Raw genomic sequence first — 13,719 nt, 5'->3', positions numbered from 1 at the left:
TCTCAGCTATTCATCCCTTCCATGTGAAATTCAGAATCACTTTAGTACATTCTGTCAAAAATCCTATAATATTATAATTTATAAACCACTTCGGCAACAAGGCAGATTTCAGGATCAATACAGAAAAGTCCATTGTATGTCTACACACTGGCAATGAACAGTCTGAAAATGGAATTAAGAAAACACCACCATTATAATCAGGAATAAATTTAAACCCAGGAATGAACTTAACAAGAGAACTATAAGACTTGCACACTGAGAACTACAAAACATTTTTCAAGAAAATTAAAGAATACCTAAGTTAATGGAAAGACACCCCATATTTATGGACTGGAAAACTAACATTGTTAAGATGGCAATACTCTGCAAATAGATATACAGATTTAACTCAACCCCTATCAGAATCCTGGCTGGCTTCTGTGTAGAAATTGACAAGTTGATCTTAAAATTCACATGGCATTTCAAGGGACATCAAATATCCAAAAGAATCTTGAAGAACAAAGTTGAAGGATTCACACTTTCTGATTTCAAAACTTACACAAAGCAACAGTAACCAACAGTGTGGTACTGGCATTGGATGTGTAGATTAATGGAATGGAAGAGTCCAGAAATAAGCCCACCATTATGGTTAATCAATTTTTACAAGGATGAAAAGAACATTCAATGGGAAAAGAATAGTCTTTTCAGCAAATGGTGCTGATACCCACATCAAAAGAATGAAATTGGACCTTCACCTCATATCATAAACAAATATTAATTCAAATGGATTAATAGAGCTAATTTTAAGACCTAAAACTATAAAATTCTTAGAAGAAAATGTAGGGATAAAGCTGCAAAACCTTGGATTTGGCAATGAATTTTTAGTTGTGACATCAAAAGCATGAGTAACAAAGGTAAAATTTAATAAATTGGACTTCATCAAAATTTAAGCTTCAAAACTTATAAGCTTCAAAAACTATCAACAAAGTAAAAAGACAACCCAGAGAATGGGAGAAGATATTTGCATGTCATACATCTGAATTGTGTCTAGAATATGTAAAGAACTGTTAACAACTCAATAAAAAATAACCCAACTTTTAAAAATGGGCAAATAATGATAAAACATATACAAATAGCCAATAAATACCTAAAGCTATGCTCAAAATCATTAATCTTTAATTCAAATCACAATGAGATACCACTTCACACCCACTAGGATGGCTAAAATAAAAAAGACAGACAATAATAAGTGTTGGTGAAGATGTGGAGAAATTAGAACACTTCTACATCACTGGTGTGAATGTAAAATGATGCAGCTAGTTTGGAAAACTGACTGGCAGTTCTTCAAAATGAAAAACATAATGTTTCCATATATTTCAATCCTAGGGATAAACACAAGAGAAATGAAAACATATATCTACACAAAAACTTGTACACAAATGTTCATAGCAGTGTTATTCATAATAGCCAAAAACTGGAAACAACTTCAATGTAGAGGAAGAAGCCAGTCACAAAAGACAACATATTATATGATTCCATTTATATGAAATGTCCATATAAGGCAAAGCCATCAAAGCAGAAAGGAAGCTGTTAATTGCCTAGATATGGGAGCAGAAGTGAATTTGGAAGTGATTACTAACAGACACCAGTTTTCTTGTTGTTGTTTGTTTTTTTGTGTGGGGTTTTTTCCTGCTGTAATTAAAATGTTTTAAAGTTGATTCAGGTGATGATTTACAACTATAAATATATTCAAAACCACTGACTTCTATATTTTACATGGGTGAATCATATGGTAGGTGAACTAACAAAAGTTGTTTCTGTTTTTGGTTTTGGTTTTGTTTGTTTGCTTTAAAGAACGCAGCTTCTTTTGCAATGGTCTTGAAAAATTTCCCCTCTTCCCTGAATAAAATGACATATAAAATGGTTAAGCTGCTATTTTCAAAGGCTGCATGATTCCTGCATTACTGGAACAAATCTTAGTCAATAATGGTGGGATTTTTAAGACCTTACTTTTTTAGAGCATTTTTGAATTCACAGCAAAATTGAGGAGAAGGCACAGAGACATGCACAACATCCCCTGTACCTGAGTGGTACCAACATCCTCCACCTGACTGGTACTTATGTTATAATTTATGAACCTACGCTGACCATCATTATCACCTGAGTCCACAGTTTACATTAGGGTTCACTCTTGATGTCGTATATTCAATGGATTTGGGTTAATGTATTACATGACATGTATCCATTATTATGGTATCATACAGAGTATTTTCACCGCCCTAAAATCCTCTGTGTTCTGTCTGTTTATCCTTCCCTCCCCTCCAACTCCTGGCAACCACTCGTCTTTTTATTGTCTCCATAGTTTTGCCTTTTCCAGAATACCATATAGTGAAACCACATGGTATGCAGCCTTTTCAGATTGGCTCTATCCACTTAGGGATATGCATTTAAGGTTCCTCTATGTCTTTTCAAGGCTTAATAGCTTTTTTTCTTTTTAGTGCTGAATAATATTCCATGGTCTGGATGGACCACGGTTTATTTACTATTCACCTACTGAAGTGCGTCTTGGTTGCTTCCAAGTTTAGGCGATGATAAATAAAGCTGCTATAAACATCCATGTGCAGGTTTCTATGTGAACATGAGGTCTATTTTATTATTCTCCTCAAAACCAAGCCTTTAAATTAGTTAATAATTTCTTGCTATTTTTGTTTGTTCCTTCTCTCAATAATCTGTACTCTAAACTTTTTTTTCTCTTTTCTACTATCTTTGTATTTGTTTTCTAGTTCTTTTCCAAGCACTCCGATTTTCACTCAATAGATAGCAAAGTGATAAAAGTTCCCATAAAATATCACTTGATCTTACTTAAGGCTAGAAATTCCCCCCAAATATGTCTTGTCTTTTTTCAAGTCCGAATATCTTTGTTTCAAAAGGTAAACTTAAGCCATTTCTATTTATAATGACTTTTGATATACTTTGATGTGTTACTGCTATTTTACCTACTGTTTCCTATTTAGTATTCTCTCTCTCCCTCCCCACCACCTTTTTCTTCTACTTTCCCTCCCTCTCCCCCTCTTTCTTCTTCTTCTTTCTCCTCTCCTCCTCCTCTTCCTCCCTCTTCTTCCTCCTTCTTTTCCCTTCCTCTTCTTTCTCCTTTCCTCCTTTAACATGTATATTTTGTTTATTGCATACCTTTCTTCTACTGCTTATATGCAATGCCATCCATTTATCTGTCTTTTATGTTTTTAGTGGTTACTCATAAATTCTCTTATGCACAGTTAACATATTTTCCCAGTAGATTCTAAATTTAACTGAAATCTCTTTACTTCTACTAAAAACAACTGAAATTTTAGCACTTTTCACTTCCTTCTCCCCTCTATCTTCCAAATGCTATTATTTTCCAGAATTTTATTTTCCAGTTGTTATTAGTTACAATAGTCTTGTTTTTATTTATACTGCTGGCATTTTACTAATAACAATTGTCATTTTGCCATCAACACGTAGCTGTACCACCATGTCTTATTAGCTTCTGTGCTCCCTTTACTCCTATCTGAGGCAGGATTTGATAATGGGGGTGGAAGACACAGGACACACCAAGAAGAGAACGTGGCTACAGGAAATAAAATGGAAAACATGGGAACAAGCATGTCACTTACCTCACAGTTTCGTTTCCACCACGACCTCACAGCAGCCTACAGTTTGCAAAAAAAGTGATGGAGGTTTGGATTCTCTGTCATTTACTTCTAAATTCTTACTTTAAAATGGACACAAAGCCATTTTCTGAAACCCTTTCTCCAAATCCATAACATCTCTTTCTATGATTCTCAAAGAATCATAAGAATATACAAAGAAATTTAACATATAAATGTAAGTAATATACTCACCTCCATAATCTGTTGTAATATTTTTTTCTCGGCTAGTAAAACTTTGGTTATTATAGAATACATGTGAACTACAAAGATAAGTCTGTTTGGGAGTAAGCGCTGACATTTCAAATCTGCTCTTTTCATTACGTTGAGAAGCTTCACCTAAAAGAAATAATACTGCCTATGAGTATATGAATACAATATATCATAGTTAAATTTCGTTTTTGTTTTATATCTATAATTAACATCTATTAGATTGAAAACCGACGCAAACGGTCAAAGCAATAAGTAAAAGATCCTGAGATCTGCTATACTACTGCATGATTTTGCTACATTCAATTTTAAAGAAAACATTGGGAAGTAGAACTGAATTTGAGAGTGTCTCTAACTGAACTGATGAAATGAGGCAATAGTTCATTGTTCCCCGTTCAGGCATTGAGATTGCACTTGAGTCAGCCTTTACCACATAGAGAGCTTAGATCATCAGTCGGCCATACGTTTGTTCCTGCTTTCCTCACCCCTGCCCGTGTCTGAGCCGCGCGTGGTCCCCGTAACGTGATGGTTACAACTAGTATCACACTCCAACCTCTGTGTTTGTCTGTCTGAATGGCCAAATATGACCTAGCAGATAGCTTTATGCCAAAGGAGGAAGCTTCCATCCCAATAAATTCAGATGAAGAGAAATTAAAAGCTACTAAACCATTAATCATTAAAAAGAAATGCTCTCTCAACTATTCCCCTCTCCATGAACCCAAATTCATATTCCTAGAAGCACTTCCTATTCTTTTCCTACTTTCCTTTTATCTAAGTCTTCTTGTAGTTTATGAATGTTGTTCATGGAGTGCTGACAGAGTAAACTCTTGGAATCCCATGAAATTACGGCTGTTTTCCCTTTCATGCTAACAGTATGTGTATCATAACGTTTTATAACTCTCTTCTCTGATAGTCTCTTCAACAATGCCTTGTGTAAAACAGTTGCCAAGAAAATTCTTATGAATTAATTGACACTGCTATTTCAAAAATTATTTTTCAAGTGGAGTGTTTATCTATTTTGCAAATTTGAGTGGTATAGAGAATACAGTATGATTTCGAACGTATCACGGACTGTGTGTGTGTGTGTGTGTGTGTGTGTGTGTGTGTATGAGAGAGAGAGAGAGAGAGAGACAGAGAAAGAGAGTGAGAGAGAGAGATTGAAAGAAAAGAGAATGGAGGAAGGAAGGAAGGATTAAATAATATCTAGAAAAACTTCCCACTACAGAGAAAAAAAAAACTCCTCTGATCAATGTTAAGTTCTTACCACATTTAAATTCATATGTAATATTCTTTTGATCACAAGTAAGATTTTTCTTCATTTCCCAACGTAAACAAAGAGAAGTATTTGCATCTTCAGGCTTTACACACTCATTCAGCATAAAATCCTGAGGATCTGTACAGGAAAAGATATAAAATCGATGATTAATACCACGACGAGTGCCCTATGCTCAAACAGTCGTTGAAATTATATCCGTGATGCAGGATCTGGCGAGCATCGAGGTTACTTTTGACAAAGTCTAATACCTCTCACGGTTTTGCATTTCTCGATTCTTTAGTTTATTCTTTTTTTAACATTACACATTATTGGTAGCATTTCATTCAGAATTTATGCTACTTTAAAAAAATGGACCCCTAGCAAACATCTAGATAAAATTGCATTTTTTGCACATTTTAAAAGACACTCCTTTTTGTTTTCTTATTTATATCTTCAATTTTTCATTTACTGTTTGATTTTTTTCATGGAATGACATTACACAGAGCATGGGGGCTTCCCTCTGGGGAATGCTTTTTTTTTAATTGTCATTTTCTGTTTTTAATTGATCATTTACTTCAGCAATATTTAGAAAAAATGAGTACGTTAAATAGCATTTTTTCAAAAACATCAGACATTTAACCTATTTAAATGCTAATAAGTCAATCAGTGATCTGGAATTATAAAAAGATGTGAGAAATTCAACAAATTCACACAGTCCCTGAATCCCTTTCTGAAAACGCATTTTGTAAAGGTAGTGTCTCTGAAGTCGGCTCAATACCCTCTGTCTCAGCAGTAGCTTAGGTATCAAAACCAGCCTGATCACCTTAACATGACTGTAACTCTCCTTTTTTTTTTTTTTTTTTTTTTGTGGTGAAAGTACTTTTGTTCTTTCCACAAACATCAAATCTTTGTGTTTTTCCCCCAAGATACTCTAGACACACTTGTATTTAAAAGCAGTAATACATATGACTTGAATTCCGTAGAGGAGAAAAAGAAAGCTTACAAAGAATCACTCAGTGGAATAAATGAACCACTCTGTAAAAGAGGTGCAGGGTGGCTTCTCTTAGGTCACCGCTTTCACTGGGTCAGGAGAGCAGAAGTCCCCGCACCGGCCTCCTGCCACCATCCTTCCCTCAGCCCGTCCCCCCGCCTACTGACTCCTGTGACCACGAGGACCTGCCACGCACAAAACTGCCCTGCTGTTGTAAACACACAAACAGAAATCGGCTGCTATTACCTGGTGGTACCTCCAATACATACTCGTATGGAGGAGAGCATGAAGGAGCTGATATATTGATGGTCTTCTTCTCACAGGCCTGGAGGCTCTTGTGCTGCTTTTCACACCCAGGAGAGTTACATTCCGCTCCACCAACACTAAGCTCTGCGGTGTATATGCCTGTGTCTTGGTGAGAGTAGTGCACAGAGATATCTTTATAGTACTCTCCTGAAAGAAAATAAAACAGCGAGCATTATCTTTTACTTTTCAGAACAAATAAACCTACATTAAATACAGACTCCTTCGTATGTATTTTTTCAAATATCCAATCAGCCACAAAATAGCCCCAGGAACATAAAAAAGAGAAGGGACACATCAGCGCCTCAGCGTCATTCTTCCATGATTGTCTTTCCGACACCGTCCCATCACAGACCCCAGTGCGTGAGTTCGTGTTTGGATGATTACTGGATTAACGTTTGCCTTCCTAACTAGACTGTAAGTTCCATGAGAGCAAAATCCCACTGATGTCAATCATCACCATAAACCCAGATCCTCGTGTGAAACTCTCATTAGCAGGGGCTCAAAAATGGTTACATTGCACAAAGATGGACAACGCACCTCGCAAATTTCTTCTTCTTGCTCTATCACTGCCCTTGCTTTCTAAAATGTGGCTCCTAATTATCTCCTTCTCCCGACACGTGGAACAATACTTAGAGAGCAGAGGCCACAATATTCCTCTACCTGTGTGAAGGTATTGATGACAACTCCTCCGAAGCATTTTCTTTGAGTGTCACCTCACACACTCCCCTTTATTTAAACAGGCTCCGTTGACCGGTAAAAATATCTTTTCAACACACACTCACTCATTCACTCATTTTTAGTGCAACAAAAATTAGGAAGCCCTTATTTTGCTTGACGATGTCCCAAGCACTAAGAATACAAACCGTCCGCTTTTGGAACCACGGAATGTAACGTGCAGACAGGCACAGGCGTGAACCACAGAAGACACCGCGATAAGATGGTGCACAGAACAGCTCAGGAGCAAAGAGGCAGAGAAATCTGTTCAGACCGCAGGACCAGGAGAGGCTCTCCAGAGGAAGCAACTAAGTTTGCATTTTTAAATATGAGCAGGACATAGAAAAATCAATGGGGAGGGAGGTGGCAGATGAGGGTGGAATTCCAAGTATAGAGGAAGGAGAACAGGGGTGAACACAAGGGCAGGAAGAAATGTATGTTTAAAAAACTATGAGTAGTTCCATGCTACCTAAGTGAAAAGTGCAAGAGGAACCTGATCATGAAGCATCGTATTAATTAATTAAGCACACACACAAAGGCTGATGTCTGCACTAAATATACGGAGAGCTACTGAACAAAGGGACGCCAGGGTGAGGTTTAGAGACGCGTGGAGAGATGAGCTCCGGCCATGAAGAAGAACTCTGCTCCCACTGAGAACAGAGCAAGAACATGGGAAAAGGGCGGATACAAACTGTGCTCAAGCATCTGCCTTGAGCCAAATCCCGGCGAGACAGAGAGACAGAGACAGAGAGACGTTTTCTTCTTGCTTAGCCTTGAAGGCTCTATTCCCGCTTCATATTTATCACTACACGGAATCCTCCCCCAACCCCAAGACAAACCTGCTATCATTCCACTTTACAAATACCCCAGCTGAAGTTGTCTAGCTAGTAATTATCAATCCTGGTCCTCAAAACTAGGTCTGAATGCGACATCAAAGCCTCTTGCCCTGAAGGACCCGGGCTCTTAAGAGCTGGAGCTAATCATTGGTGAGAGATTTGAGCCCGTGAGTTTAGCTTGCTGGGGGGTCTTGGAAATGAAGAAGGGAAGCATTAAAGTGATGGATGCTGCCCCCAGGTAGACACACTTACCACAGGGTGGCTTCGGTGCAGTAGTAGGAGCTGCAATAGAGAAAAAAAGAGAAGGCAAATTATCAACACTGCATTTTAGAATATCTCTGCTCTAGTCATTTTGGGGAAGGGTGCTTTAAGTGTTTCAGCCTCATAAACTGTAGAATCTACTGAGGTAGGTTTAACAGATGATACAGAGTTTGCAGTGCCTGGTCCTATGTTTGGGTCTCAAACCTTCAAAGGTTGTAAACCAATGAGCAGGTGCTATAAAACATTTTTACCATGAATGGACCCAATGAACACAATCATGACAATACAACAGTAAGACCCTTTGGCACACTTCTGACTATGGGCTGGTGACGTGGCTGACTAGTCGTGCAGCCAGAGGCATTTTAAAAGTCTTCCTCCCCTTCATTAAGCTCAAAATAGGTTTATATAATCATAACCCCTAGAAAGTTCCATTTACACCTGTGTTTACAGGAAAAATCAGAAGATAGGCAAAGGCTGCTTCAGTCCCTGGTTTAACGTCCGTAAGCTCTTCGCCCACATACCAGACCCAGGATAACAAGCTGCTCTGTGCACCGACGGAGACCTGTCTTGTGCAAGCGTATGTATCTAACGGAAGAGCTGGCTGGAAATGTGGTTCGAGGAAGCTAAGAGATCTCTGCTGCTCTGGTCTTTGAGATGGAGAGCCTGGGGGAAAGACCAGTGCCCTGGCAGGCTCCGCGTGGCTGGCCCACCACAGACCCCGCCACCTCCTAGACCTTCGTTCCCTGCCCGGAGGCCCCCACCCCTGTCTCCGCCCCTCACGTGTGTGTCTGGGGCTCTGCAGTCACTCCTCTGCCACTGACCTCTCGGAACAGAGAGCCCCACTGAGAGAACCGTCCTTTTTCATACCAATACCGAAACCCACTCTTAGGAGTCCTAGTACAGCTGGTCATGTCTATGCTTTTTCATAAAGTACACAACCCTTGGGAGATGCGGTGACCGTGATGTCAGAGGTTATGGCAGTAACACCAGGCCCTGATCTCATCGGCCGTTGCCCTGTGGAACCGGATCGGTGCTCTGGACTAAGTGCCCTTCCACGGCCCTCAGGATTACAACAACTCAGTTGCACTTCTTGAAGAAAGAGCCCAGGGTGAAGCCAACAGAAGGCCCTTCAGTGAGCATGTCCCAAGCGCATGGTGGTGGCGTGCGTGACTGCATGACTGGGGGTCAGGTGGTCACCTATTGCTGTGGGAGCAGTTGTAGAGATAGTGCTTGTTGCAGTGACCAGAGAGGATGGTGCAAGGGTTGACTTGAGCTCATCTGCAAGGAAATGAACAGAGGGTCACAGTTAATGATTCTGTCGTATTGAGGGCTGAGGGGCAAACTCTAGTAAAGATAATTTCTTAACTGAATCTTTGCTAGAGGCGGCCTCCTAGTTTGAATCGACACTTGCTTGGTTTTAAAATAAGAAAGTAAGGCAAAGATTGATCTACACGTGGCCCTTTAGGATGACTAAGAGTGCAAAGAGTCGGAACTAGACATCGTATAAGTTGAGAAGAAACTCTTCATTCCTTGGTATAATGACGACATGTGCAGTCCCCCTCAGACTACCCCTCATCCTGTTACCACTCTCCTTACTTTAACAACTAACAAGGATGTCAGTTACCTTTTTGTACTATTCATTTCATACCTGGCTTCTTACATATTCCTCACATCAATCCTACAAAAATAAGTATTATTATACCCATTTTACAGAAGGGAAAACTGACACACAGAAAGTATGAGCAGCTTGTCCTAAAGTCAGCTAGGAAGTTGAAGAGGCTGGATTTGATCTCAGGGCTACAGGACGTTAAAGTTTGTTATCTCTCTTCTTCGCCATGAACTTTTATAATATAAACAATAAAATACGCTCAGAGAAAGCATACTGGTAAGGTTTTGTTTGTTTGTTTTTGGCCTAATTTAGTATTAGTGTGTGAAAATTTGTAAAACAGGAAACCTGCAAGTCATATTGGGCGTGAAATAAAAGAGCGACATGAAAGTTTCAAGCTTCCACTTCATTACCCAGAACCTAAAACACCTAGAGCATCATGGTCAAACCTGAGGCCACATCTTGGGTGGTCGAGTTGGAGGTGCGTGGAGGTGAGGCAGCAGGGCTGCTGTGTGCAGGTCTGAGAGTGGTTACTGGTGGGGAAGCTGTGTCTGCAGGCAAGGTGCTGGGTGTGGTCCTCTCTCCTGGAGCACCTGCAATCACAAAGGCTGTCAACATTCCTGCCCCACGAGGGCAGGGGCCACGCAGCTGGCAGAGGCACGCTTATTAACAGAAGCTAAGGCCTGGGCAGCAAACACTCAAGCACTCCTGCTACATCACAACCTACACATCTGCAAAATGGGACGAAAACTAGCATTGCTTATGGGAGAGATGAGTTTAAAGGTAGACACCTCAGAACCTGTGCAGATTTAGCATCACAGCACACATTTTTAAAATATCTGGGACTTCGGGAGAAAGCTTGGACCACCTAGGGAGGCCAAGCCTCCTGGCAGAGGGCTGCCTTAGGCGATATTGAAAATTCACAGAGTGGGTGCCGCTGGCTGGTGCAGAGACCACAGAGATGGACATGAGCTCTGAGGGTAAGTGGCTGTGGTGAGGTCCCCACAAGAGGAACTGCCAACCCCCACCCCTGCCAAGCGCCTTGGGTGAGACACACCTCTCACCCAGGGGAGGGGTCCCTGGGTGCAGGTGCTTCTTTCTGATTTTCTGAAAATATAGCTGAAGGGGGTCCCGCCTGTGCAGCTGCTGAACAGGGGGATTTTTTTCCTTCCAGCTGAAAGTCACAAAGCTACTTTCACTACGGAGGCTCCCATTGCCAGGAAAAAGCAAACTGGTTTAGAGCCCAAGAACTTCACGTTATACTGACAGCATCCCCTTGGTTTCCAATTACAGACGAGCTAGCGGGTACAGAATCAAGGGTTGTCGTAGATGAAAGCCCACACTGCATTTGGTTAGGACTTTTCATTGCCAAGGTTCAAAGCACCCACTGCGGGTCCCATCTTCCCCCTCCGCACCCCCCGCCTCGAATCACAGCACAGGGGAGCCACATGTATTCACTGGGTGCCAGCTAGGTGCCTAGCACTATGCTAGTTGTCCTGGCAGAAGCAAAAGAAACAGGGACTAACTCCTGGTCGAGCGTGTGTGGTTATTTCACTGTTACGATCCCTGGGGTCACGGGTTCAACGGCATGAGGTGGGTCCTGCCTCTGCGGTGGGATGCTTTGTGCTTCAGCCGAGTGATACACGCACGCGCGTCCCACAGAGGCTCTGAGGCGAGCACGGCGGCGCCCTCCACTCACACATCCATCCCACCAGGACGGGACGTGCCTCTTCCCACATGTTAGTTCTGGGTGCTCAGCTCCGTCTTCAAAAGCCACTAAACGCCCAGATTTAACTAAACCGCAGAACAGAATGAATAACCTAAACGTCAGTTCTTCAGGTCTGGATCCTCAGAGGAAGCCTCCCACAGAACCAGGAGAAGAGTAGAAAACGTTGGTTGTTTTTTGTTGTTGTTTTTTTTAATTCTTTTTTTTTAAAAAAATGGTAAGCACACAACTGGCCCTCTGTAAATTCTGATGTCAGCCAGGCTTCACTCTAGTCTTCCTCCACACTTTCTTCCACTCCTGGCTTCACTAGCGCATTCTCTCCGCCCCTCCCCAGTGTCCCACGCGCTCCTTCCCCACCTTCCCTCTTCATAGGAAAAGGACTTTCCCCGGTGGAGGAATCTCAGCGATGGCTGAGGAGTGTCAATGACAATTTGAATGAGGTTAATTAATCCTACTGCATTTTTAATTAGTGGAATTAGCCACTGAGAGAGGAAGAAGTCCTTGATGGGGCAAAGCAGACTAACTGGTGTGATATCAGCCTCCCAGGTCTGCCATCCTTAGCTTTTCCGCAGCTCCTTCCCATCCACAACTTCTGTGGACGTGCTAAAAGCCCCAGATCTTTTTACTGCAGTTCCCATGGCAACCAAAGTGGGTGAAATGGGGCAGGGAGGTGAGGGCAGCTCTTTTCCCAGCCGCGTAAAGTTCGTGGATTGCCTGCTATGATTTTTATGCTGAAGGAGCAGTTTTAATACTTCAAATAATAATTATTCTCTTTGATACACTTGGCTGCCTCTTTGGAGTCATACTTAAAGCAAGGCCACTTCACTGCCAGGGTCTGCAGTCATATCTTTAACTTTCATGCACTCAGGTCCCTAAGTGTATACATGTGGCTGTGTGCATCTGTAACCTAAGAAACATGCTTGTTTTTTAGGATAAAAAGAGGCAGCATGGACTGCTCAGACACTGATTTTGGAAAGACCAGGGAGGGCATAGTTTGCAGTTTTTATAAACAGAGATGCTGAACTGAAAGAATCCTGATGTTTGAATGGACTGTATGAGCATCTCTATTTTTTTTCATTCTTTTAAAATCAATTTAATTGTGGTTATACCTTCTTAGTGCCCTTTACTGATGATGGACACCATCTGCTGTTCCCTGTTTTGTTTAGATAGGAGGTCTTTAAGGACTGTGCATATATTCCTTATGACTAGCAAAAAGTTTTCACTGCACAATGATACTTGCCCAAAATATAAACAAACATATAAAGCCCTGACTAAGCCCTTGAACAGGTTTTTCCTGTGTTCTCATAATTCTCATTCTTTATCGATTTATCACCATTACAAGGACGTTTGTTAGGTGGCCTCTTGGACTGAAGGTAACTATGAAAGTTTGAAATTCCAAATCCATCCACCAGCAAATGCTACACATGGAACCGTGGTTGGATTCCCCCACTCCGCACTTGGTGTTCATGCACTCTTTATATTTGCACAAGTCTAAAGGACCGGCAAACCGGACTTGACATTCCTGCCCAGAGCAGGGGTGAGTGCCGAGAGGCGGCCTTGGGAAGGCGTCCGAGAGCCACGACCGGCAGAGGGCGCCCGCGGGTCTGCACGAGCCGGCAGGTGAGGCGTCTGTGCTGATGAACCGCTCAGGTAGGAAAGTGAGCTCATTTCATCAGTACCTCCCTACCTCGGATGAAAAATGTAAATACCAGGAGGTAATAAGAACCAAACTTCTATTATAATTTACCAAACTGAAACGGCCCAGTCTATGAAAGTGCAAGTCTGCCCATCTTTAAGTTCACCCGCCAGGCGGGTAGCACCTGCGTCCTCCTTTACACATCCCGGAGCCTGTCTGGGCTGAGGCAGCCATAGGCGGCTTCTGTTTCTAGCTGGCTTTTGTGACTTCTGGGTCACTATGAGCTTCTGGAATTCTCCATCAACTCCACAAACTGAAAGTGGGGACATTTCTTTGTAGGCAGAATAAGCAAAGAATCCCCCAATATACAAGAAACTCTTACACATCACGAGGAAAAGACTAGAAAAATGTGCGAGAGATGTAACAATGGCCAGATAGTATATGCAAGGATGCTCATTATTATGAAAAAAAATGTAATGTAAATCAAAGTGGAAATCAAAATGAAAAATGTTT

General features: G+C 41.5%; 1 protein-coding gene across 6 annotated transcripts in view; it reads right to left on the bottom strand.

Moving 5' to 3' along the window:
- PTPRC (protein tyrosine phosphatase receptor type C) overlaps nucleotides 1–13,719 on the bottom strand; it is a 118,478-nt gene that overhangs the window by 46,384 nt on the left and 58,375 nt on the right. For 2 of the 6 annotated variants that reach the window (XM_057728485.1, XM_057728486.1), the window contains exons 1-6: nucleotides 10,294–10,797; nucleotides 9,436–9,516; nucleotides 8,230–8,259; nucleotides 6,368–6,574; nucleotides 5,140–5,268; nucleotides 3,861–4,004 (exon numbers count right to left, since the gene is read on the bottom strand). In XM_057728485.1, coding sequence (XP_057584468.1) covers nucleotides 3,861–4,004; nucleotides 5,140–5,268; nucleotides 6,368–6,574; nucleotides 8,230–8,259; nucleotides 9,436–9,516; nucleotides 10,294–10,462 — 760 coding nt within the window. In that variant the 5' untranslated portion in view covers nucleotides 10,463–10,797. Of the gene's footprint in view, nucleotides 1–3,860; nucleotides 4,005–5,139; nucleotides 5,269–6,367; nucleotides 6,575–8,229; nucleotides 8,260–9,435; nucleotides 9,517–10,293; nucleotides 10,798–13,719 lie in introns of those variants that run through there. The other 4 variants (XM_057728487.1, XM_057728488.1, XM_057728489.1 and 1 more) reach the window with 4 other exon arrangements.

This window comes from Hippopotamus amphibius, chromosome 3 (assembly GCF_030028045.1).
Source record: "Hippopotamus amphibius kiboko isolate mHipAmp2 chromosome 3, mHipAmp2.hap2, whole genome shotgun sequence".
In the NCBI taxonomy this organism is placed as follows: Eukaryota; Metazoa; Chordata; class Mammalia; order Artiodactyla; family Hippopotamidae; genus Hippopotamus; species Hippopotamus amphibius.
The sequence above is the reverse complement of the archived record's forward strand: the minus strand, read 5'-3'. Positions and strand labels throughout refer to the sequence as shown.